The 27785-nt window shown below is 29.4% G+C and overlaps 4 protein-coding genes across 5 annotated transcripts; all 4 read left to right on the top strand.

Annotated features, from left to right (window-relative positions):
* Positions 1-447: 447 nt before the first annotated feature.
* Positions 448-1508, top strand: LOC124929617. Its single transcript, XM_047470022.1, has 3 exons — positions 448-509; positions 606-1184; positions 1256-1508. Exons 1-3 carry the CDS (start codon positions 448-450, stop codon positions 1506-1508), a joined length of 894 nt encoding a protein of 297 aa, XP_047325978.1.
* Positions 1509-6596: 5088 nt separating this feature from the next.
* Positions 6597-7728, top strand: LOC124929618. The gene is made up of 2 exons (XM_047470023.1): positions 6597-7393; positions 7467-7728. The coding sequence occupies exons 1-2, from the start codon at positions 6597-6599 to the stop codon at positions 7726-7728; spliced, it is 1059 nt and encodes a 352-aa protein (XP_047325979.1).
* A 3247-nt stretch (positions 7729-10975) lies between these two features.
* Positions 10976-11838, top strand: LOC124929619. Its single transcript, XM_047470024.1, has 2 exons — positions 10976-11493; positions 11580-11838. Exons 1-2 carry the CDS (start codon positions 10976-10978, stop codon positions 11836-11838), a joined length of 777 nt encoding a protein of 258 aa, XP_047325980.1.
* A 4961-nt stretch (positions 11839-16799) lies between these two features.
* On the top strand, positions 16800-22991 carry LOC124931244 (inositol phosphorylceramide glucuronosyltransferase 1-like). 2 transcript variants are annotated; one of them, XM_047471669.1, is made up of 10 exons: positions 16800-17200; positions 17328-17448; positions 19052-19237; positions 19313-19476; positions 21021-21143; positions 21350-21487; positions 21575-21682; positions 21786-22074; positions 22144-22267; positions 22622-22991. In XM_047471669.1, exons 1-10 carry the CDS (start codon positions 16907-16909, stop codon positions 22767-22769), a joined length of 1695 nt encoding a protein of 564 aa, XP_047327625.1. In that variant the 5' UTR covers positions 16800-16906; the 3' UTR covers positions 22770-22991. The 2 variants fall into 2 exon arrangements, with proteins under 2 accessions (XP_047327625.1, XP_047327626.1); XM_047471670.1 differs by having other exon boundaries at positions 21789-22074.
* The last annotated feature ends 4794 nt before the right edge of the window (positions 22992-27785 follow it).

The raw sequence follows: 27785 nt of genomic DNA on the forward strand, positions 1-27785 counted from the left end.
GTAGATTCATTTCCAAGAATCGATAATTGATCATCTTGTTAAAAAGAAACCCTAAGTATGAATTATACTAATATCTTATATATCCAGTAATCAATATATGTATGCAGATAAGAAAAATGGTTAATTATCACAAAGAAACCTTTGGAAAATAAGGGTTTGAGATCAAGATCAGAAGTATGAGCATGTCTAACGGGTTTTAGTTTTTCTCTTATTCAGTGAAAGTCGCGCCTTGGTATTAGTATGGAATTAATTGATCCTTGCTGGCTTTATTGAATGAGCGCGTCTTTTCACTATTATCAGTCTCAGTCCATTTCATCAGTCCGAGACCGGTCATATCAGTCACATCTTTTTCACATTCGTATATAATATACACAAACTATCCACCATGATCCTCACCAACACTGCTCCAATATCTATTGATTTCAAATAACCCATCTTCCGGCCACCATGAACACCGTCCCCATCAGCGTTCAAGAACTCAAGCAGTTCCACACAATCGACAGAGACATGTATGTCAAACTAATCTTTTCTCTCCACCACGACCCATTAATGTCAATTCGAATTATGTCATTTTGGTTATGGCTTGAATGCTCTGGAAATTGTAGAAATTTTATCACCCATCTCCTTTCCATGCCTTCTCTTCTCCTAAACTCAATTGCCTTAGAAACTATCACTTGCATTTTCTACCTCGACCACTCCTCCATCCTATCACTCTCGGTTAAGGTAGTTGGAATACCTTTCCTTCAACACATAATAAACAACAATACATTCTCCATACCTTATCTTATAGACAATCGGGCAACGGTTCTCGAATCTATGCAGAAAATCTCTGATACTGTCTGTAGTCGTGTATTCGACGATCTCTTGTCTCAAATCCTTTTACCAAGGCACCAATATCAAACACATGGATCAATGTTTCATTCACGATCGCTTTCTTCTTCTTCTTCGGATGATAGAGTACAACATTTGATGGGTGGGATGGAGCCGAGGAGGAACAATATTGTGGGCATATCTAAAGATCCTAGGGAGCAAGATATCATTACGGTTGACCAAACTCTATTAGTAACAGAACCCACAGTTAGTCCGAGGTCGAGAATGGGGACACAACACGAAAGAATAGTCTTCTTGACATTCTCCAAAGGCTACCATGTTACTGAAACTCAACTTAGAGATTTCTTTGTCGGGTAATATAAACATAATTTACTATATCTTTTACATGCAACAAGTTTTTATAATATAAATAATTTGTTTGCAGACGATTTGGAGAGATAATAGAAGACTTGATTATGCAATATGTGCCGTTGGAGGAGCAACCACTCTATGCGCGGATGATAGTCCATTCCTCAAATGAAGTGGAGACGGTTCTCGGAGGGCAAAGTCGTGTTAGGTTCACCGTCAATGGAAAACATGTTTATGCTCGTAAGTTTGTCCAGAGAAATTCTAAAGCATCAACTAGCTCGTCTTCTCACCAACACTCTCCACCGCCTGACGCCACAACATCGGATTAGACCACCACCATATTATTTTGTGGAATTCGAGATTGTATTTGTTTACCTTTTCAAAGAGTTATTTAAAACTTCTGACAATTCACATATTTCATTTAAGTGTTAGAGTTCATTAAAGTTAATGAATTAAATTCATCAGGTGTATATGTGATAAGAGATGAGGGTTTCTTGGAGACAATGAACTATCCCACCAAAAAGAAACGATACTTGGAAATGAAGATATCCAGCAGTCAAACCCTTGGTTATTCAAATTGATAGTTAGTTCGAATTAGGGTTATTGTTATAACCAGAGTTATTTGAAAATAATGACTTAGGATGATTTTGAGAAAATATAGTATATGTTTTGATGGGTTATTGTTATAACTAGAGTTATTTGAAAAGAATGACTTAAGATGATTTTGAAAAAATATAGTATATGTTTTTGATAAGAACACTTAAAGGTATTAATATATAATGATAAAATAAAAAATATAAGATATTTTAATATTTTGTTTAATGAAGTGATTGAGTCAACAAATAAGAAAGTGAAAAAATATTTTTTTAATTTGGATCATTTAAATAACTCGAACCCGAATAAAGCAAAACCCTAAAATGATAATTTTTTTCCGAACAAGGCAAAACCCTAAAATGATTATTTTTTCCTAACTAGCCCTAGATATAGGATTTTTATTTACTAACATTCTTAGTAACATTAATCTTCAACTTTTTTTAATAAATGATTTAAAACTAAATAAATAAATAAATCTCCATTGAAACCACCAACCACAAACAAGAGAACCCAGAACCCCCCAAACATCCCAGAAGAATCACCTAGCTCCCAACTTGTAAATAAAATTAATATTTTCAATTATGATGAAGCTGAAACGAGGACCAAATTCCATTTTCTAAATATTTTTCTTATTCTTTTTCCAAACTAATTTTTGGAGTAAAATAGTTGTTGAACAATTATCGGAAAAACAACTCTCAACGAATCTGTCAGTTAATTAAAAGGATGGATGAGGTTTTGAAGTTTTTGAAAAACTCATATGAAGAAGTATCATTGGTGATAAAATTTTCAGTCAATAAATAGATAGATGTTTTATATACTGACAAATGAGAGAGAAGAGAGAGCCCTTAGCTGTACTGGACTATTGTGCATGATTTTTTTTTTCTTGTTTTATCCACTTTTTTTCATATTTTTTCAAAACTACCCATCTTTCAATTTTATTCCTAAACTTATCCCTTATTTTTTTAAATCATATGCATATGCAAAAAATCTAGATGACAAACAAAATTAGACGTCTTTGTACAACATATGCTCATTGATTTTTGGAGGGTGGGTACGTAATATTTAAGCATATGCATGAGAAAAAAACAAGTATCAAATTCTATACAAGATATACACAAATTACATAACAACATTAATTATTTATGATTGAACTCAATTGGATGCATGTAAATGATGAAGTTAGTTCACATTTTTCAATTGGATTCTATGACCTTTTTTTTTTAATTTCAAAACGGGACTTACACCAAATATGCATTCATTTCTGAATTGAATAGATGTTTGGTATCTGCCTTAATCCCAACTACTCTCTCTCTCTATTAATATCAACTTTCTTATTTAACCATTTTTTTTCATTCATACTAAACTAAATAGTATTTCATTGTAATCTTATTTAAAATTTTGACTTTATTTTATATTAAATTTAATTTTAAAATAAAATATACAAGAAACATATATGTTTTAATTATATTTTTTTAAAATTAAACTAACACTAAATTTAATTATTATACATATAAGAAAAATGAAGAAAACTTCTTATTATAAAATAATTAACTAATGGTTAAAGTTTTTATATAATTTAAAAAATATAAATATATAATATAAAATATTTTAAGTGTTATAATTAAAAATATATAAAATGTGATTGTAAATTATTTGAAATTATTTTAAAATAATTTTAAACAAATTAAATCTAAGTATAAATTAAATTAAGTATAAACATTTATGTAAATGGTAAGAATAAAATAATTAAATTATTATGAACAAATAGTAAGAGATTTATATTTACAATTATTACAATTAACATCATTATGATATAGTTCATGTAATAGAAATGATGTCTTAAATTGAATTGTGATAATTATGATAAAAAAAATCTTGTTAGATATTTTAAATTAATAAAAATATAATTTTTTTTACTTATAAATATAAATATATTTTTTAAATATAAAATTAATATACCTATCAACCAAACTTATAAATTAAAAAACAGTTTTACTGTTATACTTGTTCATATCAAATATAAATAAATAAATAAAATGAATTAAAAAAATATTTTATAAACAAAAAAATCATTTATAAAGTATTTATATGTTTCCAAATTACCGACTCCAGCTACTATTATAGAAATGATGAGTTTTTATTTTAAACTAAAACTTTTATAAGTTACCCACTATATATATGATATTTAAAATTAGAATTTTATGAAAAAAAGGTAACGAAGGTTTTGATAAAATGACAGTTGAAGAAAAAAATATATTAGTATTTAGTTTTTATTGTCCCAAGTTAATGAATGTCATTGTATATAGATATAATATTATTTATCTATCAAACTTATAAAATGAATTCATTTTTTTTTTATCTATAACATATACAAACAATTAAAACATTTTCATATTAGAAAAAATCGACTTAAAAGACCAAAATATCACATTTTGAATAAAAGTAGAAGAACATGACTACAAGGTGTGGAGTGGACACATACAAACAATTAAAACATTTTTATATTTTAACCCACTAAAGTGGTCGTTGAAAAGAGTCGACTTAAATAATCAAAATGTCACATTTTGAATGAAAGTAAAGGAACACGACTATAAGGTGTAGTGGACACATACAAACAATTAAAACACTTTTATATTTTAAACCAATAAAATGATCGATTTAAAAGATCAAAATGTCAAGTTTTAAATGAAAGAAAGCAACATTACGATAATGTGTCATTTTAGTTTTTTATACAAAGAAGAACCTTTTAAATTTTTGTTGAAAAAAACATATAAGAAAAATTAACACATATATTCTTTTCAATATATATATATATATATTTATATATTAATTATTATATTTTTTATTTATCTCAAAAAACAAGTTTTGGAGCTCATTGGGTGTAAGTTTTTTTAAATATTTATATCATATCATATATTTTTTAATTATTAAATTATTCAATTTATTAACAAAATATTTATAATATTTATTTATATTTATAAAATTAAAAAATTTAAATATAAAAAAACATTATAATATTCAACCAATTAAAAACTAAAATAATATAATTTTTTATTTAACAATATATTTTTATAAAATCCATTAAAAATCCTCAAATATCGAATAAAAATAAAATTGGTGTATTAGTTAAACAATTTAAATAAGTAAAATAAACAACTAAATGAATTTATAATTAAACATAATCCCCCTTAGACAACATAAACATCGAATTAAATAGACATTTTTCCATAGAGTTTTCTTGCCCCTTATTTATTTGTATTTATTTGTATGAGAATACAATAGATGAATAGTCATTCAATGAAAAACCTTTTATTTGAGGATCTTATTTCTTATCCTAATAAACATAGAAATTGAATCACTATGATTATTAACTAATAAAGAGTGTGAGTATTTAAAAAAGATTTTCTTTTGTACAACAGTTTCAAGTTTTTGAAAAATTAAGGTTGATTGAGATTTTTTAAATAATTTCAATTTGTTCAAATATAATTTTATTCACATTTTCATCCATTGTATCATTCACTAAAAATATATTTTATTTAAAAAATATATATTTTAATACATTTTAATTTTTTTTTTATCATAAATTCTTGTGGTCTTATAAATAATCACATTATCATATGTTATGAATGATAATGAAGCGGATCGGAGCACGAATGCATTTACCATCTCTGTCCCGTTTTATTTCAAAATTATTTTTATTACTATTTTCGTCCGTTCGGTTTCAGAAAATCCCTGAGAGACACCTCTATATACCATAAAAATATTTATATATAAACGAATATTTTAATAATATATATTATAATAGATTGAAAATTCATATTTAAAACTTTTATAAAATATAAATAATAAATAAATATATTTATAATTTTAAATATTTAATTGTGTTTATATTTTATAGTGTTGTTCAGGAAAAATATAGATAAAATCGGAAATGTTGAGACACAAATAACAATTCTGCCTTATTCTTGGTCAACTTCATGTCAAACAAAAACAACTTTGACTAATTCGAATAGGAAACGTGGAATGATTATAATTGACATATCCCTATTAGATAGATTAAATATTTTTAGTATTGAGAGTTAATTAAATAAATTTAAAAAATATTGATTAATAAAAGTTATTTTAATATTTTTATTAATAAATTTAATATTTAATTGATCTAAAATAGATGAAATTATATTTGATTAAGGATTTTTTTAAAATATTAAACCGAACAAGACCTAAGTTTATCTATTGTCAAAGGAGAGAGAAGAAAGAGCCATTGGCTGCACTATACTGGTGTAGATTCATTTCCAAGAATCGATAATTGATCATCTTGTTAAAAAAAACCCTAAGTATGAATTATACTAATATCTTATATATCCAGTAATCAATATATGTATGCAGATAAGAAAAATGGTTTAATTATTATCACAAAGAAACCCTTGGAATAAGGGTTTGACAACATAATCAAACGTTAATAACTTAGAAGAAACACCGAGGATGAGTTAGATCTTTAAGATGGTTGTTTTTTCTTTCCTATTCAGTGGGTGGTCGTCGTTGGTATTAGTACGGACTTAATTGACCCGTGTTGGCTTAAATGAATGAGCGCGTCTTTTCACTTTTATCGGCATCATCTTTCCCACCCATTCATTTTCATTAGTCCTCCTCGGACGACCGGTCGGTCATAGCACCTCTTCCATCTTTACACCCTCTCCAACAATGTACCATTTCTATCAGTCACATCTTTTTCACATTCATGTATATATATACACAATTATACACTATGATCTTCACTCACACTACTCCAATATCTATCTTTTCAAATTATCCCATTTTCCACCATGAATACCGTCCCCGTCAGCGTCGAAGAACTCAAGCAGTTCCACACAATCGATAGAGACATGTATGGCAAACTCATCTTTTCTCTCCACCACGACCCATTAATGTCAATTCGAATTATGTCATTTTGGCTATGGCTGGAATGCTCTGGAAATTGTCGAAATTTTATGTCCCATCTTCATTCCTTTCCTTCTCTTCTCCTAAACTCAGTTGTCTTAGAAACTATTAGTTGCATTTGTTACCTTGATGACTCCTCCATCCTATCACTCTCTAATATTAATGTAGTTGGAATACCTTTCCTTCTAAACATAATAGGCAACAATACATTTTCCATACAATATCTTATAGACAATCGGGCAATTGTTCTCGAATCTATGCAGAAAATCTCCGTCAATGTCTGCAGCCGGGCATTTGACGATCTCTTGTCTCGGATACTCTTACAAAGGCACCAATATCAAACTGTTAGAACAATGTTTCATTCGGGGTCGCCTTCTTCTTCTTCTTCGCGGGTGCTTATCCCCACTGATGATAGAGTACAACAACATTTGATAAGTGGAATGAGGCCTGACAGAGTACAACAACATTTGATGGGTGGCATGGAGCCGAGGAGGAATAATATTGTAAGCATATCTGAAGATCCCAGGGAACAAGATATCATGACGGTTGACCAAACTTTGTTAGTAACAGAACTTGTTAGTCCGAGGTCGAGAATGGAGACACAACACGAAAGAATAGTCTTCTTGACATTCTCCAAAGGCTACCATGTTACTGAAACTCAACTTAGAGATTTTTTTGTCGGGTAATATAAACATAAATAACTATATCTTTTACATGCAATGAGTTTTTATAATAAAAAAAACCTTTCATTGCAGACGATTTGGAGAGATAATAGAAGACTTGATTATGCAAGATGTACCATTGGAGGAGCAACCACTTTATGCGCGCATGCTTGTGCATTCCTCAAATGAAGTGGAGAAGGTTCTTGGAGGTCAAAATCGTGTTAGGTTCACCATCAATGGAAAACATGTTTATGGTCGGAAGTATGTCAAGAGAAATCCTAAAGCAACCACCAGCTCGGTTTCCCACAAAAACTCTCCACCGCCATCTCCTGCTGCCGCCACAACATCCGAATAGACCAACGCCATATCTTTTTGTCTAGAATTTGATTAAAACAAAATTCAAAGGGTTATTTAAAACTTGTGATAATTCACATATTTCATTAAAATTCATCAATTAAATCCATCAGGTCTATATGGATAAGAGATAATATACTAGGGTTTTCTAGAGACAATGAACTATCCCATCGAAGAAACGATACTTGGAAATGAAGATCTCCAGCAGTCCAACCAAGGGTTTTTCTCTTCTTCCTTTGTCACTAAAATAAACAGATAATTTTCTATGCCAACTAGCCGACTCCATATTCTAATTAATAGAGTGGATCTGGTCTTTTAAGGTTTTTTTCTGTTTATATAATTTTACTAAAATATTTTGGAATGAAATTTGAAACTTTTTTGTTTTTGTTTTATTTGAGTCAAATTTTGTGTTATTTAATAAAGAGAGAGAAGGAGAGATCAAGTCTTAATAGCAAAATATGACAATAAAATTAAATTCACTCATAACCGACATGAGTTTCAAAACACAGTTGAGTGATGAGAGAGTCAACCTTTCCTTCTAATAAATTGTTGTTTAAAAGAAATTTTTTTTAACAAATTTCTTTTTTTGACAAAGGGTCCTACATTAAAAAAAACAAATAAATTTCTTTTGAAACCACCAATAAAATTATCAAGAGAACCACAAACATCCTAATTGAATCACCTAGCTCCCTTGGCCTCATTCTTGAAGTGAATGAAGAAAATGCAAAATATTTAAATAAAATTAATATTTTCAGTTATGATATATGAAGCTGGAACCATTACCAAATTAAACTATGAATAATGGAGGATGGTTTATTATGGCAAGGCCCCAACCACTCAATAATTATTACATTCCACTAGGTTGAGGGTCTTGTTACTAAATTTGTAGTTGGAATCCCTTTACCTTTTCTGGGTAAAAATATAATATATTATTATTTTTTAATTACACCCTTCCCTACACATCCCAAGTGCTAAATTTGTCTAATTTCCATAATCTTTTTGTGTCAACTTCTTTATTTCCTTTATTGAAAAAACTATTTACAATGGTTGTTTATATTCCACTTATATATTATTTATTCCCCTCAAATTGGTAAAATAAATAAATAAACCATCCTATCTATGGCACTGACTTATTTTTTGGTGATCACAATAGTATTTCCTCCTACTCCAACAAAAGTTGGAGACAAACAATATTTTAATTCAAAATAGAATTGCCTAATAAACATCGTCCAGTCATTCCAAGACCTTCTTTCAACCAACTATTTTTAAAATATTTTTTTTTTTTTACTTTTTATAACCTTTTAAGTTATTTAAATAATCATAACAAAAACAAAAATATCACTCAATTATTAATTAAAATTACTAAAATATACTATATTTTAAATTATTATTTTTTATTTTATCATTATATATTAATATATTTTAAGTCTTTTTATAAAAAAATAATATTTTTTTCATTATTCTTTTAAAATATCAATTAGTTATTTAAATAACCCAAATATAAAACAAGGCCTTAATTTTCTATAAACTAATTTTTGGTGTAATAGTTGTTGAACAATCAAAATTGATAAAAGAGTTTGTTGGTTAAAAAAATGAGGTTTGAAGGTTTTGAAAAACTCATATGAAAAGGAAGGAAAAGTGATGGGTTGTACTAGACCTGCTGTAGATTCATTTCCAATATTGTCTTAAAAAAATAGCTATTTGTAAATAAAATAAGGTGGTTTAATTAGCACAAATCATCCGCTAATCGAAATCGTGCCGAAATCGTACTCTCTCACAAAGTATTACATTTTAACCATTCATATGAGAGAAGAAATAGAAGTTTAGTAAAAAATAATCCTAGATCTCTTAGATATATTATGATATTATATTTTCTATATATAATAAAATATCGTTAAGTTATACACCCCGGTTAAGGGAATTTTAAGGATTCTTTGATTCTTTTATGTTGCACACACCTTTTCTAATACTTTTTCAAAATTACAAATCTTTTTTTTTTTTTTTTCAAATTATTTAATTCTTTTTTTATAAATTTATAAATTATATAATTATATAAATATAAAATATATATAATTAAAATTAAATATATTAAATTAAATCATTAAAATAAAATTTATCTTAAATAGTATACAATAAAATAAAATATATTAAATAAAAAATAAAATAAGATGCATTCCCCAAAAAGTTCAAATTTAGTAAAATAAAATATAAAATATATATTTTATCAAAACAATACATTAATAAACATTAATATAAAATATATTACATAAATATTAAAATAAAATATATTAAATAAAAACTAAATTTATATTTTATAAAAAAACTTATTTTATTTTATAAAAAGAATATATTTTTTTAATATATTTGATTTTAATATTTATATAATATATTTGATTTTAATGTTTATATAATATATTTATAAAATAAAATAATTTTTTAATTTAAAAAATGAATATTTATAGTTTGAATAGAAAGAAGATGTGGATTGCTTAAGAAAGGGAATTGAAAAATGTTAAAAATACAATCAACTTTAGGAATTGGAGTAAGTTTTTACTACAAGAAAATATTTTTGTTTGATAATAATAAAAAAAAATGTAGTTTGTTTGGTTTAAAATATTAAAAATTCTTTCTAATATTTTTTTCTTCTCTTATTAATTAATAAAGGATAATTTTACTATTTTTATATAAAAAATAATTAGATAAGTGAAATAATTATTAGATTTTAGATAAAAATTCATAAAATAACCCTAAAACTCAAATTATCAATCAAACAAGCTCGCGCATGTTAAAGCGTTTTTACTTTCTAGGATGAAAAAGACGCATTGGTATTAGCACAAAATTAATTGACCCTGGCTGGCTTCATTGAATGAGCGTGCCTTTTCACTTATCAGGGCGTCTATTCCCGAGTCCCGACTGATCGGGACACCTCGATTCCATGTTTACACCTTCTCTAACCACATTTTAATCGGTCTGCATCTTTTCCAGATTTATATATATACATAACACAATTATCCACCATGATCCACACACTGTTTCAATATCCATTTTTTTCAATTATCACCCACAATCCATCTTCCATCATGAACACTGTCCCCATCAAGCAGTTACCCACAATAGACAAAAAAATGTATGGAAAACTAATCTTCTCTCTTCACCTCGACCCATTAATGTCAATTCGAATTATCTCATTTTGGCTATGGCTGGAATGCTCTGGAAATCGTCCAAATTTTATCACCTATCTTCATTCCATGTCTTCTCTTATCCTAAACTCAATTGCTTTAGAAACTATCAGTTGCATTTCCTACCTGGATAACTCCATCTTATCACTCTCTATTAAAATTTTTGGAATCCCTTACCTTCAACACTTCGTCAATAACAATACATTCTCCTTACCTTATCTTATCCACAATCGGGCAAAGGTTCTTGAATTCATGCAGAAAATCTCCGACAGTAGTGCATTAGACAATCGCATGTCTCAAATCATCTCACAAAGGCAACAATATCAAACACTTGGATCAATGTTTCATTCAGGGTCGTCTTCTACTTCACGGCCAATGTCCAATAATTTTGGAGTACATCAACATTTGATCGGTGGGATGAGGCCGAGGAAGAACAATAATGTAGGCATATTTGAAGAACAAGAGATCATGGCAGTTGACCAAAATCCGAAGTCGAGATTGGGAACACATCAAGAAAGAATAGTCTTATTGATATTCGGCAAAGGCTATCATCTTACTAAAACTCAACTTAGAGATTTCTTTGTTGGGTAATCAACATAACTAACCATATCTTTTAATTACTTGCAATGCTATAATAAAAGTTCATTGATAAAAATAAAAATTGATTTTGCAGACGATTTGGAGAAATAATCGAAGACTTGATTATGCAAGATGTGCCTCAACCACTTTATGCACGGATGCTAGTTCATTCTTCAAATGAAGTGAAGATGGTTCTTAGAGGGCAAAACTGCATTAGGTTCACCATCAATGGAAAATATGTCTATGCTCGTAAATATGTCAAGAGGAATCCTAGAGCATCCGCCAATTCATCTTCCCACCAACACTCTCCACCGCCAGTTGGAGATGGCGCCACAACATCAGAGGAGGAGTAGTAAGCCAGCATCATATTTTTGTCACCATGGATTAGTGGATTTGAGATTATATTATTTTGTTGTTTTGAAAGGATAATTTAAAATTTGTGATCAAATTTCAGTCTCATTTTTATAAATTTCAATCTCACTAAAATAGTTCCCATTAAAGGTTTCAAAAGTTTATAAGCCGGAATGTAAACAGTTAAAAAGAAAATTTCAAACCTTGGATTTCGATTTATTGGTAGGTTCTGTTGGATCAGTTTTCGATCGATTTAGTCTGAGCTAAGAATCATTGCTGAATAATATATATTAATTTTGAAAATATATATCAATTTCATGGTTGACATTTTAATTATTAAAAAGTGTCTAGGTACCCGTTACAAGTTTAACTAAATTAGGTTATATTTTTTAAGTTTTTTTATTCTCGGGTAGTTGTTTGGCGGTTTCACCTTCATTAAATTGTGCAACTCAACCATTTGAGTTCAGATTGATAATTTAAAAAAAATATCGACTATTTCGATTTAGATTGACCAGTTCAATTTATAAGCTTATGTGGTTCTTATACTCTTAGCTTAAGTGGTAGGATCGAGACGTGCATTTTTAAAAGACTATATCATATTCTCACTTACAATTCCTTGAAATTTTATGGAGACGTGCATTTTTAAAAGACTATATCGATACTGAATATTAAAAAATTACTATATTTTAATTAACACATTTAAACTAAATTATATAAAATAAATATAATATATTAACTACAAAATATAATTGACTTAAAACTATTAATAAATATTGTATCCTTAAGCAATAAACCATTAATCATCCACACTATATAATATAAATTCATTTATACTATATATAAATTCATCAATATTATAAAAATATAAATAAACTTAAAACTGATATTACATAATTCTTAACTAAACACAAACTTAAAAAATCATTAAGTCAATTTTTCAAAAAATAAATATCCTTCTTGAATATATTTTTTCAACACATGTAAATTATCATCTACAAAATCAATAAAGAAACAATCAACATTAACAAATACAAAAAATATAATTAAGATTAAAATATTTAACTAATAACATACTTCAAATCTTCGAAAAAAAAACATAGTTAAATATAATAAAATATTTAATATTTAATATATTTCTAATAAATTTATTGATTTATAAAAATAATTTAGAATTAGTAATGTCTTCTCATTTTAAAAACTCTTCAAAAAAAATATGTGTCTTAAAAAACAGACATTTTATTTTTTGTCTTAAAAAACTAATTCTTTATTTTTGTTTTGAAAAATTGACTCTTTATTTTTTACTTAAAAAATGTATTACTTACCTATATAAATATGTGGTAGTATTGTAGAAGTTAAAACTGAAAAAGAATCTACAAAATAAAGATCGAAGATTAAGTTAATAAATAATTATAAAAATGTAAGAGTTAGAGAACAAACATAAATTTATTAAATAACATTAAAACAAGTAATATTAAATTTAAGAACACAAATAAAAACATTACTTACTTGCAATTTGTTTTGTTATTGAAGACGTGGAGTTGAACAAAACCTAAAAAAAGATGAAGATAGAAGTTGAAGTAAGGTTGAAGGAAGAAAATGAAAATTAAGATCATTTACTCATAGAGAAACACTTATTACAAATAATGAAATGACGGAGTGATTAATGATAAAATAATTAATATATTATATTTATTTAATGATGGGTGTGACTCATGTGTTGGGTTTTGCAACAGCAAGCCACATATCTTCTTAAAAAACAAACTTATAAAAAAATAGTTTTCAAATCGTCTATGACCAATTGATTTATCAAAACTGAAATAGCACAAAACAATAACAACACAATTTACGTGGTTCGATCAAAATCGACATACGTCCACGGGAGGAAAAGTTTCAATAAATCAAATAAATGTCAATAGTAGAAACTTACATATCATTCTCTCAAATGAAAGAAGTGATTACACTATAAATTATCGGGATACTCCGCAATCAAAAGCTCCCCCAACCTCTTTCTTTGAATCAACCAAAGAACAAGAAGAAACCAGAACACCCTAGATTTGTTCACTCTCTTTCAATCTTACTGTCATTAGAGAAAAATACAAAAAATGTATTTATATCTTAACCCGTTTTTATAACTTTTAACTCTAACTCGTTTTCATAATAGAAAACTTTACCCAGTTTACTTACCGAAAGATAAAACCCGACCGCAATGACAAGGAACACCTCAACATTATCATGTGGAATTTGAAAAAACGTTTAAATTTTATCAATATATATATATATATTAATATATTCGGGTATCAGGTTTGGATTTTCAACACTCTCCTACCCGAACCCGATCGGGTAACATTTTTTACTCTCTATTTTCGACCCGAACCCGATCATCGGGTACACATATATCTAGTATACGGGGTACCCATTACCTTCTTATATTAAAAAAAAATATCATGTGTAATTTCAATTTTTTTTATAATGATTTCTTTATTGATTAAAGCACCTATAAAAATATTAATACAAAAAAAATGAAATGAACTAAATTAAATGTTAGAGGTTAAATAATATAAATTTGTAAAAATTAAAATTTTGATGGGAATGATCCACCAATCACACAATTTTTTTCAAGGTAACGACTATCATTTATATTCAATAATAACGAATGAAGAAGGAGAGCAAGTCGATCAAACCAATTAAGCATTGTCGAAAAAATCTCAATCCAAAATACTGAGCGATGGTAAAATTTATTTTTGTCCGAATTTGATAAGTAACGTTAAAAAAAGTTCACCCAAATAGTATAATGATCATATAAAAATATGGTTAAAATAGCGAGAAACTCATATAAATCATTAGAAGCTACAAGTAAAAGACATTCGGTCACAAAAATTCTCCTAACATCCGCTGACAACAGTGGCGGACCTACAAGGGGGGCCTTGGGGGGCCCGGGCCTCCCCCAATCAGGGTAAAACTTTTAACATATTATATATATATATTTATCAAATAAGGCTTTGCTTGAGTGGTTTTGGAGCTGAAATGTATAGTAGAGGTCAGGTGATCAAACCCTGCCTCTAACATTTCTTTAATTATAACCTTATTTTATACCAACACTATTTTCTAATATCTATAATAAACTAACACTTCCTTTTATAAAAATTAATAAAAAAAACTAATTCATAATTATAGTATTCTAATTTCAAATATAATTTTTTTATTTTATACAAAAAAAATTTCTTTCTAAAATACAATATTTATAATAATACATAAATTTTAGTTAATATATAAATAACATTTATTTATATAAGTTAAAATATAAAGAATTATATATAAAATAATGAAAATCATATAATATTATTATTTATTTTAAAACTGCATTTATATTATAATTTATTTATATATATATATTTTATTAATTTTAATATAATTAATAATACAAATTAGTTATAAGAGTAAAATAACCATTTATATAAATATAAGGGTAAAATATTATTTTATATTTTTTAATTTTAAATTATTTCAACAAATAAATGTATATTATTATTTATTTTAAAACTACATTTATATTATAATTTATTTATATATATATATTTTATTAATTTTAATATAATTAATAATACAAATTAGTTATAAGAGTAAAATAACCATTTATATAAATATAAGGGTAAAATATTATTTTATATTTTTTAATTTTAAATTAATTTTAAATTATTTCAACAAATAAATGTATTTGTTAGATTTTATTTAGGGGTTGTGACACATATTTATTTTTAATCATTTATTTTATGTAGGATATAGAATAATGAAGATGTTCTATAAACGAATTTGTACTTCTACATCACATGATCATCATGAGTCTTCTTAATCAATTAATGAGCCTACTAATGAGTCTAATGTTACTGATCAAATATACATGGTTAGAATATAACATATCAAAAGATGCATCATTTTGTTTTTGGTGTTATCTTTTCAAACCTTTAAATAGAGAAAACGTAGATGATACATTTATAGGAGATGAGTACAAAAATTGGAAAAGAGCATTAGTAAGATTCAATCGTCATATGAGAACTTCAAATAGTTGTCATAATGAAGCTAGAATTCAATTTGAATCATTTTAAGATCAAAGACATAACGTGAGAAACGTTTTACGTACACATAGTCGTGATATAGAAATAAATTATCACACATGTTTAACGACAATATTTGATGTAACACGCTTTCTATTGAGGCAATGATTACCTTTTCGAGGACATGATGAGTAAAGTAGTTCATCAAATAAAGGAAATTTTCTTGAATTGATTGATTGATATAGTCAACGTAATGAAGATATTTGTCTTTTTTTGTACCGACTCATGGACAATAATAATTTAGTAATTGTACTTATTAGTATTTTAATGTAATTATCGAGTAAAATTTTAATTAAAAAATATATTTATTTGATAGCCAAAAAATGCTACGTTATTAGGTATTTGGCCCCCCCGAGAAAATATTTCTGGGTCCGCCACTGGCTGACAAGGTTGACGAAATCTGGGTGTCGTAGACACGGAACTGAAAATAGGAAAGAACAACAATGTACGAGCAACAACATTATCTCCACATTAAGATGAACAAGGTACGAGCAACAATATTATCTCTTTTGTTGTAAAAAAGAAACGAACAAAGACTCGAAAAATGATCACCAACACGATTAGAAAGTAAGAGTAAAAGACGATTTATCAAAAGATTGTGAGTATTATTCTCATTAAAAAAAAGTTGAGACAACAAATCCAATGTAACTAATTAGAATGCAACATCGAACAAAAACATGTACCAATTCAAATATCATGGGTGAAAAATGAGTCACAATTATTAGTTTTTGATTTATTTAATTAAACAAAAATATTTCAAAGTCACTTGTTAACCTTTTTTAACGTTAAAAATAAACATTTATGCAACTAATTAATCTGAGGAGTCAGCAATCATGAACTATTAACATATTTACGCGCAGCTTTTGATGGGAGTGGACGACGGAATGCTATACTTCCATGAAGTCTTGCTTTGAATAATAATAAATCTTCAGATCGAAGGCAGACGATCTCTTATTATATGATCCGGAGTGGAGACATCCATCCAATGCGCCTCTTTGCGATGAAATCCATTTCCTGGAAGTTGTTGTTGGGATTTTGGATGCTTGTTCTGTCCTTCTTCTTCACTCTCTCCCCACCTCTGATCTGTGCCAAACAGTCATCTGATAAAGCTTACGTGACTCTTCTCTACGGAGATGAGTTTCTGTTGGGCGTTCGAGTTTTGGGGAAGTCAATTAGGGACACTGGATCTACTAAAGACATGGTTGCCCTTGTATCTGATGGCGTATCAGACAATGCTAAGAATCTCCTCAAGGTCTTTCTATCTATCCCCCCTTTTTTTTCATCTATCTCCTCAAGGATTAGTTGTTTTTGTTTGATGAACACATTAATTTTCCATTTTGCCATGATTAAGAAGAAAATATTTCATGCATGCAATGCAGGGTGATGATTGGATTGTGGAGCCAATTAGTTTGTTGGCAAACCCTAATAAAGTGCGACCACAGAGATTTTGGGGAGTTTATACAAAGCTCAAAATATTCAACATGACTAACTACAAGAAAGGTAAAATCCTGATTCAGAAACACATTCCAGATCTTAATCTAGTTATGAATCCGGATCCACATGAAAAACTCCCAATATATTTTTGAATCTGTGTATTATATATATATAAGCATTAATCATCTATTGTTTTTTCATTGTTTGTATTGCTAGAAGTTGCCTTCAACATCTCTATTAATACACACTTTAACATTTCAAAATAAGAATTATGCCTACCCAGGACCTGACCATTATTCAGTAACTTTTGCCTTGGCATTTTTGTCTTTCTGAATGAAGAACCGATCCCAGGAGATTTCACATTGCTGGTAGTATGTTTTGTTTATGTTGGAGATTATGCTCTTCCTTTGAGACTACTCATTTCCATTTGATCTCCTCAGGATTGTTCTGTAGCTTCTTTCTCCAGTTTATCAGAGTTTGTAACTGTTTAAATGTTCTCTTCTTTGAACCTCTATATAGATATGATTGTGAGAAGATTGATTTTATTTGCCATACTTCTAGTTAGCAGATAAACGTAATAAACTATATGCGCCTGGTTTTTACTCCTATTAAGTACTCATCTGAAAAGAGCCTTTCCAATAATTTGGAAAAACTATTTGAGTCCTGCAACCACTTGGCTCAATTGCAAGTCACTTTTTGTTACCATGAGCTAATGCTTCTTAATTAGTCTTATCTCAGCAATCTTATCATACACCATTTTTTATAAATTTGGTCTCCCTTTTTTGTTACACTAAAATATGGTCTGTATGTGGATTCTTAGCATTTCAGTATTGTATCTTGTGACTTATTTTTAGTCTATTAGCTATTTTCTAGAAATTTGGCATTTAAGTTGTCACATTTTATGATTGAAATTTCTTTGCACTTCATACACAATGTTAATTTAATGATAGTAATCATTGGTCTTTTCACTTCCTTTCTGCAATGTATAATAACTGTACTCAAGAGTGGTCACATAGGGGGTGTTTTGTTATCAACTTTTTTCACATTGATCATGATACGAAATGCGAAAAATCACTGTTATCTAGAAAATAATATGTATCATTTTTAACTTCAGCAATTTTCCATAACGATATCGTGATTGTGACAAAATACCAGTTGCTCAGTTTCCTACACATTTCTTGATCTAATTATTAGTGACAAGTCCTGTTTTTGCATCTTAAATAATTTTGTCAATATCTCTAATGCTTAGTTGTCCCCAACAAACAAAGTAAAACATGCTTGTAAACAAGTTCCTTTGGAAAATGCTAGAAAGGTCTCATTGATTTTCTTTAGATATTGTTGATAGATGGCTGCATAGCAACTTGGTTTTCTCATATATGTGGCTCACTAAAATACTCTTGACAAAGGAACTAAGAGATTTCCTTTTTTTGATCCTGTAAAGAACGTTGGGCTGGTTGTTATCCTATAGAAAAAGATAGCAGGCAAGAACACAAAACTAGCCTCTACTCAAAGCAATCTATTGTTATCTTTGATACGATTCTCTTGTTTTTGTTACTTCTTTCTTCTTATTTTTTTTCCTTGTGTTGAAGTGTCTATTCAAAGTGTTTGATGCTATGAAATGATTCTCGTGGTCATGCTTACACCTTTGTCCCTTTTTTGGTTGTTTCAGTTGTATATCTTGATGCTGATACAATTGTGGTGAAGAGTATTGAAGACTTGTTTAAATGTGGAAAGTTTTGTGCTAACTTAAAGCATTCAGAAAGATTAAATTCAGGAGTCATGGTAGTGGAACCATCTGCAGCTGTTTTTGGTGACATGATGAGTAAAGTAAACACCCTACACTCATATACAGGAGGTACAACATGTATTTGATGTATTGTAAATATTATCTTATTCCTTGTTCAGTTCATTGCAACTTACTGACATGCAGGAGATCAGGGTTTCCTCAATTCCTATTACAACGATTTCCCTAATGCACATCTCTTTGAGCCAAACATACCACAGGAAGTGGTGGACTCCAAACCGTCTCCTGAAATGGAGAGACTTTCAACTCTATACAATGCTGATGTAGGTCTCTACATGCTTGCAAACAAGGTACTGTTCTCCTTTTCGACCTCAGATCATATAGAGTGAAATAACTTGTAGGCTTCCATGAACTAACCCAATAGAAGAATTGTAAAACTTTTTGGTATTGCGCTTCATACTGTACAGTTTGATTCTGTAGTAAAACCAGCTTGGATTAGGTTGATTCTTTGGAAATATGCCCATTGACACTTACAAAGAAAATGATACCCAACAACCAACATGGATTGTATAGTTCTTCTTAAGGATAAAACATTTTTCATCCACAATTAACGCGAATGTCGCATGAATTGTAGTGAAACATCCCAACGAAATAAAATCAAGTATAAGTCATGGCATGAGTTAATCAGAATTCAACATTCCAAAACACATCATAAGAAAATAAATTCCCCAAAACGACTCTAAATAATCATCATGGAACTTACAAAAGAAATGTACTAATTCATCCAAATGTTGATGTCTCCTATAAATAAATAACAAGCAGGGTCAGGGAATGTCCTGTTGTGTACATGACCTTAAATCATACATCTTTTAATAGATAGACCACCACCTCCAGGATTTGAACACATGACCCAGTAGATAGATAGCAAGTGAACCTTCATTCAGAGAAGCTATTGTTTAATTAATATTTTCCATACATGTGGAGAAACTGTAAGGTTAACAGTATAGTTATTAGTAGTCCACTTGAAGCCTTAACGAATTAAAGTCTTACCTGATTTTAAACTTAGTTTATCAAAAGCACTTAATCCTTGAGATATTTATTATAGTGATGAGGAAGGATATGTACATGAGTTTAAGGCTTGATCCTCTGGCACCCGAAAGAAGTGTGCTACAGGCCTAAGTAAATCACCTTACTAAACTCTATTCGTACCCTAACAAGTATCACAAACTCTTGAACCTCAAGTTAGTCAATAACAATTCCATATATTCCAAAGCAATTACATAAGCAAAATAAATAAATAAAGGAATTACATAACTACTTGTAATTACTAACATAACTACCTTTAACTACTATTAATCGCTAGCTAGCAACTACAAACTAATTATAGAGGCAGCATAAGGCTGCCTGTATTGTAACACATATTTGGTGAGGGGGCGGTTGATGTTTATCTGGCTGGAAGTGAAGTGTGGGACAGAACTTAGCTGCGTCAATGTAAGGACACCTGGTTTGCAAGTCACAGTGTATAGATGGGATTGGGTGAAGTCTGTCATGGTGAAAAATACATGAAGACAAGGACTGCTGTGGAAATGAGAACCAGGAGTAATATTGGCTAGAAATCTTCAGATAGAATCTGTTGGAGGCAGTTGTGATCGCAGGTGTAATTTGTCCTGGGACTGATGGTTGGCTGCATGAGTGACAGCTAGTAAGTGATGAGTAAAGAAGGCGGCCACATTCTGCACTTTTTTTTCTTGCCTCACAACTGGTTCTTTAAAATTCAGGATCTGTCCCGGCCTAAAATGATTATAGATATCTATCTACGTGTTCATAAGATGTACATATGGTTGTTACCTTTGAATTGCACTTTGAATCATTAATTGTTGTTTCTGACCATTAGAATCTAAATTTCCAGTGGATGGTGGATGAGAGCAAACTTCATGTAATACACTATACGCTCGGCCCTCTCAAACCATGGGATTGGTGGACATCATGGCTTTTAAAGCCTGTCGATGTTTGGCAGGTATATTAGATTCTTTTAATCTTTATTATCTTCTTTTCTCTCTCTTCTTCTCACTTTGAACTATCATTTGCCTCTACATTTCTACTAGGTTACTTGGTATGATACTTGATATACATATGCGGAAGTTGTATTTCTGCTTTATATGGTTGATGAAATCTTGAGAATACAATTAAAGTGACCTTATTGCTTTTGGTGTGGTGATGCAGAATGCAAGAGTAAAACTGGAAGAGTCCCTACCAGGGACTAGTGGGGGCAGAAATCCCGCTGATGAGCTTATAGTGAAGCTTCTTTTTGTGGTCCCAATTTTCACATTTCTTTTCTGTTATTATCAGTCTATTCTCCAGGTAATTACTTTGTATAAAAATAGTTTTTTCAACACTATGCAATATTTTACTGTTTCTTGAATCTGAAAAAATGCAATCTTTTTGCAGACACGTTCACTAGCTGACCATTTTAGACACATATTTTACACATTCAGATTCAGGACCATCGTTTCTTATTCAGCTGTAGCTTCACCTACATTGGATTCAAACCAACATGTATGTATTTACTCTACCTGTTAATGGCTTGTGATATGTCAATCACAATGAGTTTACTGTTTCAACCATTGACAAACCCTTCTCCCAAATTTCTGGTCTAAAGCAGGTTTCTTTGGGTTCATATTCCAAGGTTCCTCCGTTTCTGGGTGGACTTTCTGTTTCTGTCTGTTTTGTGTCTGTTGTGGTGGCTCTTGGAGTTTCACTCATGATTATTCCTCGACAAGTCATGCCTTGGACTGGTTTACTGCTGATGTATGAGTGGACATTCACTATCTTCATCTTATTATTTGGATGTTATCTCCACTTGGTTCATCAATGGGGAAAGAAGACATCCAACCAACTGGGTTCCATTTCTCCTGATCCAGAATCTGTTGAAAAGGATTCTTCAAAAGGTTAGTTATTGACCTCCACACTTGTTTCAAATATGTTAGTGGCAACCAGTTAATTCATATGTTTTGCAGGTCATCAAACACAGGGATTCTGTTGTGATGATGTGACTTTATATTATGGGCTTGGCATGGCAGTTCTTGCCATTGTTGCCCCTTCTTTGCCGTGTTTGCTGGGGATAACTGCTCTGTTCTTGAGGTAAATGTTATTAATTAGTTGTTTCAGTCTCATCCATAAACTATGTTCATCAGTATGTTTTCTTGCCATCTTTTTATGTGCACTGCTATGCATAATCTAGAGATTGTACCAGTGTTCATTTCTTTGGTACTTCTCCAGGAACCCTGAAGGTAGTTGTAAAAAAATAGATTAAGAACTACAGTAAGTATGTTTTACAATGTGGACATTAGGTTTAGGGTTAGGGGTAGAATTGTAAGGTAGATGAAGTATAATATATAAATAGCTGATAATTCTTGTAATTATGAATTGAATATGAATGAAAATCAAGATTCAAACTCACATGGCCTATTTTCTGGAATCTTCCTTCATCGGCAGGCTAGGTATGATGGTAGCAGGAGGCATTTTTTTGGCATCTTTTATGACTTATGCTTCAGAGCACCTTGGGATTAGGTCATTTTTGAAAGGCCTTGATGACAGGAACGGATCTCGAAAGAAGAACTCCTTTACTAGTACTGACCATTAGAAGTTGAATATAAATCTCAACAGTAAGAGGTATTTATTTATCTTCTTTCCTAACACTAAATATCCCCCCATTTTTTGTTATGTAATTGATTTGCTTTTCCCCTGTGATCCAGCAGCCTGTGTATCATATAGGGGGATCTTGATCTTTAGATGCACTTTTTAGGAATTTCTGTAATTTGCTTCACACTGACATTTTTGTAAAGAAAGATCGTCATTTATGGAATTTTACTTCCAATGTTGCCAGCTCTGGCCTTTAGGGGAAAAATGCCCGACGAACTGAACTGTGACTCTTCTCGTCACAATTCTTGGCTTAACACTGGAGGACAAGTTCCCCTATTAATTTTTAAGCAAAACCAAAATGCCTTTTGACTATATTTAATACTTTTCTTTTTATCTTTACTTTTAAAGGTAAATAGTCCAAAATAATTTCCTAGCACCCTTCCTTGAACTTCACTTAGAACTGTAAGGATCTTTTAAAAGGAGATGGTGGTAGTATAAGAATGAATCAACTTGGACGATTAGGATTTTCTGTAAGAGGATTGAAAGTTGGAACTTTACAGTGAGTAGGATATTGGGATATGATTCAGGCTTCTACTATATTCTTGTTTGTGCAATATCCATCTTTATTATCATTCTGTCACATCGACCTCTTTTTTAACCATACAAGCGAGCCTGTGTTCATAGGCCTAACTTGTTGGGTTGGTGGGAATAAGTGATAAACTGATTAGACAAATGTATCTTAAGATTCTTCAGTAACTAATTATGCCCACCCACCATTTAAAGTGGTGGACAGATACCCTGACCTACCTCAAAATGAAGCCACATGAAGCAATTCCTTAGAAAAAGCTTTGCTTGGCTACCACAAGAAGGATAAACCTTTTGTATTGATGTCATGTCAATGACTAGTTTCTTGAACTGAAAATGCATATACATTGATGATTACGAATATAACAAACATTGTGTTATAACAAACATTGTGTTCTATTGATCATTGTGGTTTTTGGCAAATGTAACAAACAAATATAAATATTTTAGGATCCTAGATGATAAAAAGTGCATAATAAACAGTCCATTAAGGATTAACCAAGTTAAGAGTAGTGCAGTCTGGTCTGGCTCTTTTGTTTTATACAAAAGGAAAACATTAGGTGCACTAAATCAGTTGATGATTGGTCTAATTAGTGTTATTGCTGCTACTCAAATGTTGCAAATTTGTATAGAACATTTATTAATGTTCTCCTCCAATATATCTAATATATCTATCATGATTGTATTTCGGTTGAGAATCTTACCTTTGTTTAAGAATTTTAGTATCATGATTGATTGTTTCATGGTACACTGTCTATAATTAATAATACTATATACTAGATATTTGATATGGCATCCTCTTGGTTTCTGGTGAGTCATTATTATGCCATTAATTTAATAATGAAATCATTTCAGCACTACCAAATTCAATAATGGAGGTAGGAGGAATTTAATAAATTATCAACTTGCATGCTATTTAACTTGTAGAACATGACTATCACTATGGCTATGGGTCATAATAAATTTCTAAATTAAAAAAATAAACTCTTTGTGTTTATTTTTCCATAGATTTCTTCACAACCCAGATTTTTCACTTTTCTCATCCTATCTTGAATATGAGTTCTGAAATCACTCCAAGTAGCCCTTTTTTGGACACAACTTTAGACCAAAACAAATTCGATAAACCTCTCTTATTATTAATATTATTATTAGATTAGGATTGGGTGATTGTATGTGCCGCCCATTTGGGTTGTCGTGCCAGCTGGCTTCGGAAAAAGACAAAAAAATGAGTAAAAAATTATCTTGTAATTGGTTGGTCACCATTTGGACTATTTGTGTGTGGCCAAGGTGTCTCTGTTCTGTTGACAATGACATAAAGAAAGAGAGAAATTTTTACTAAAAGATTATAATTCATATGTTGTCCGCATATAACATGTTGAGTTCAATTTGATTTAGTATATAATTAATTATAAAATATCATTGTTGAGTGTGCCTTATAATACAATTGTTTTATTTTTTGCACTATTAGTTTAGATCAAACTAGCTCACCCCTTGGCACTTACTTTCGGTTTATTTTATTTTTTTAGTTGTTTGTGAGTGTGACAATATGTATATTTGGTACGTTGTTGTCGATGATTTATCCATTCCTTTTCTCCCTTTATTGTGTTGTCTTTGTAGGTAGGTTAAACGTTCTTTTCAAGACAACTTTAATATTTCGAAATAAAGGTTTTAAGAAGGTGGATCAGAGTTAAGTTAATTATTTGATGTTGATGATTTTAGTGTTAATGATTGATTAATTAGGGTTAAACAAGAAACACGGTGTTTGATTGTTGCTGTTAGTTTTCATGTGACTTAGTTTCTATCTAGAGATGCTAGACAGACAATTAATCTAATTCCACATGAGACTTTCTTCTTCTTTTATATTAAAATGTAATATATATTCTTGTATGGATATAACTATAGTCTCTATACATAAATTTTAATAAAAGATAGATTGTAAATAAATATCAAAGAAAGAAAGAAAGGTTGGAAAAAGGGTGTTATTAGGTCCATAGATCTTAGCCCTAGGTCATTCTAATAATGAATGTACTTATTATTGTCCGGATCTGTACTTCAATTTCTCATCTCTCTTTCATGTCGATCCAAGACTTTTCTTCCTTCCATGGAAGAAGACGACAACAACGTTAATGTTCACTTTTTCTCTTCCCAAAAGCAACTTTGATGCACAAAAGCTAGCCCTTATCCAAAGCGTTTGATTTCCCTAATGTCGTACAATACATCTTTTGTCCCTTCTATTACTTTTTTAATGTCACCATAAAACACTCCCACTTTTTCTTTTTTCTTTTTTGGGTCCCCCTTCCTCCACTCAGTGCTTATTTTAATTATTGCTATTTTTTAGAATTTTGGTGACCCAGGTTCAATTTGTGCATGGATCTTTATAAATATTCAATTTGTTGCTAGTTTATTTTACTCTTGGGGTTAACCTAATTATAATAGTGTATTGGGTATTTAGGAGTTTTTGATTTAAATAAATATAGTTTTAACTTTTAATTGATATACCAAATGGTGATTAATATTGAATTAGTATTAAGGCGGCTTTGAGATGAAGAAACAAAAGAGATTCTCAAATGAAGTGAAGCAAACCCAATTGATGGTTACCTTGGCCTACTTTCTTAACTATATTTCTTTATGATCAAGTATATGGAATTAGGTGTTAAATTTAATCAAGTTGATGGAGATTCATTGAAAATGACAATTTTAGAATGTCAAGTCAGCACATTAAGCTTATTAATAGAAACACATACTATTTCAACCTAATTTATCATGGATCCCGTTTAGGAACTTCTTAATTTGACCTAGATTTAGTTCCACATACACCTAAGATAAGTGTCCACGATAAAGTTAAGTTAGAGGAGTTTTGGCCGCCACACCAGTGTGACCGATGTCCAGATTCAGATCCCCGGAGTCACTAGCCATCGCAGAAGCTTTTGTTTTGGTTTGAGGGGTTGCATTGCTTGAGGTTGTATTGATTAGATGGAATAAGATATGGCCAATTTTTTGTGAAGGTAGAATCATAATAATAAAATATTGAAATTAAGGTTCAGTCAAAATTGGAATGATGTGCTATCATACTGCAAATGAATGAACCTTATATTTATAAATTCAATTACATATTCACAATTTCACATAATTAAATAGAACCTACAATAAATAAAATTAACTCATTTATACATCCAATTAATTTGTTTCTAAAAAATTACAATTGAAAAAATAAATGGGATGCGTAATTGACTTTTTTAAGTATTCCTTAATAGAGCCATCAGAAAGGTTCAAATTAGCTCCTTTTATTACACACGTGATAAAAAAAAAAATTATTCTTTCACTAACCAAATTGCATGATTTGCCTAGAAAAGAAATGAATAAATTTTTAATTAATTTTCATTTAATGAGTTACATGTAACAAATTAATTAGTAAATATAAAATAAAATTCACAAAATTAATAAAACAATTGATGATAAACGAGTTCATAAATGTAGAGAAAACTGAACCTACCAATAAAACGGTGTCGGTTCAATTAAATATTTTGAACGGCAGTTGAAACTATCTTTATCTTTAGTCGAATGTTGAGAAACAATGATAATATATCATTTATATATATATATATATGACTGAAATAACATAAATTCGTATAAACTATAAAATAACACATGTAAGAGAGTTTTTATATGATAAATCAGTTCTAATAACTCATTATTGAAAATATAAAAAATAACTACAAATTCAATTATTTCGTCACAGTTACTGTTTAAATGATGCAAATTCGATAAAATATCATCAACATAATCGAAGAGTATGAGCAGTAAAAGACGCACCTAATAATGAGAGTTTTATTTGAATTATACAAATTTGAGAAAAAAAATCCGATCCAACTAAATAGGATATTGAACCAAACAAAACACTAACTCAAATCTGAATAATAAAATAAAGTGATCGAAAAAAAAAAATCAACTTTTATGCATTTTTAAGATTATTGATATATATATATAATCCAATACAAATGAAATATAACCCCTTAGTTTATTATGATATACAAACAAATTTTGTTATATTATTTTGAAAAGATTATTATATTTTCAAAGAATTAAAATTTAAAAATATTTATTCCCAAATTAAAATATTCATAAAAATAAGTCAGCTCACAAACAAGTCAACTCTCCTTATATTGACTTAATTTGATATAAAACAATAATTTATGAATCATAATTCACATTATAAAATGTAACTTTTTTTATAATCCAAATTATTTTCAGTTTAATTTTATATTAAATCAAATATAGTTAAATTTTATTTGAATAAAAAAAAAACATTTTTATGAGAGAGAGAATACAAACGAGAAACGGATTTGAGGATTCGAATATTCTCGTCGTCGATACTCTGGTTTGTATTCTTATAAATAAGCCCATCTTCCTTAACTGCCCCCCTTACAAAACA

The sequence above is a fragment of the Impatiens glandulifera genome, chromosome 3 (genome assembly GCF_907164915.1).
Source record: "Impatiens glandulifera chromosome 3, dImpGla2.1, whole genome shotgun sequence".
Lineage (NCBI taxonomy): Eukaryota > Viridiplantae > Streptophyta > Magnoliopsida > Ericales > Balsaminaceae > Impatiens > Impatiens glandulifera.

What these genes read in the sequence shown, in the direction of transcription:
- LOC124931244 (XM_047471669.1), top strand. Translation starts at nt 16,907, where the DNA reads ATGATCCGGAGTGGAGACATCCATCCAATGCGCCTCTTTGCGATGAAA. An exon ending in CCTACACTCATATACAGGAG is followed by an intron (nt 19,238 to 19,312) that starts GTACAACATGTA and finishes ACTGACATGCAG; the next exon opens with GAGATCAGGGTTTCCTCAAT. An exon ending in ATAACTGCTCTGTTCTTGAG is followed by an intron (nt 22,268 to 22,621) that starts GTAAATGTTATT and finishes CTTCATCGGCAG; the next exon opens with GCTAGGTATGATGGTAGCAG.
- LOC124929619 (XM_047470024.1), top strand. Translation starts at nt 10,976, where the DNA reads ATGTCTTCTCTTATCCTAAACTCAATTGCTTTAGAAACTATCAGTTGC. An exon ending in CTTAGAGATTTCTTTGTTGG is followed by an intron (nt 11,494 to 11,579) that starts GTAATCAACATA and finishes TTGATTTTGCAG; the next exon opens with ACGATTTGGAGAAATAATCG.
- LOC124929618 (XM_047470023.1), top strand. Translation starts at nt 6,597, where the DNA reads ATGAATACCGTCCCCGTCAGCGTCGAAGAACTCAAGCAGTTCCACACA. An exon ending in CTTAGAGATTTTTTTGTCGG is followed by an intron (nt 7,394 to 7,466) that starts GTAATATAAACA and finishes CTTTCATTGCAG; the next exon opens with ACGATTTGGAGAGATAATAG.
- LOC124929617 (XM_047470022.1), top strand. Translation starts at nt 448, where the DNA reads ATGAACACCGTCCCCATCAGCGTTCAAGAACTCAAGCAGTTCCACACA. An exon ending in CACACAATCGACAGAGACAT is followed by an intron (nt 510 to 605) that starts GTATGTCAAACT and finishes TGGAAATTGTAG; the next exon opens with AAATTTTATCACCCATCTCC. An exon ending in CTTAGAGATTTCTTTGTCGG is followed by an intron (nt 1,185 to 1,255) that starts GTAATATAAACA and finishes ATTTGTTTGCAG; the next exon opens with ACGATTTGGAGAGATAATAG.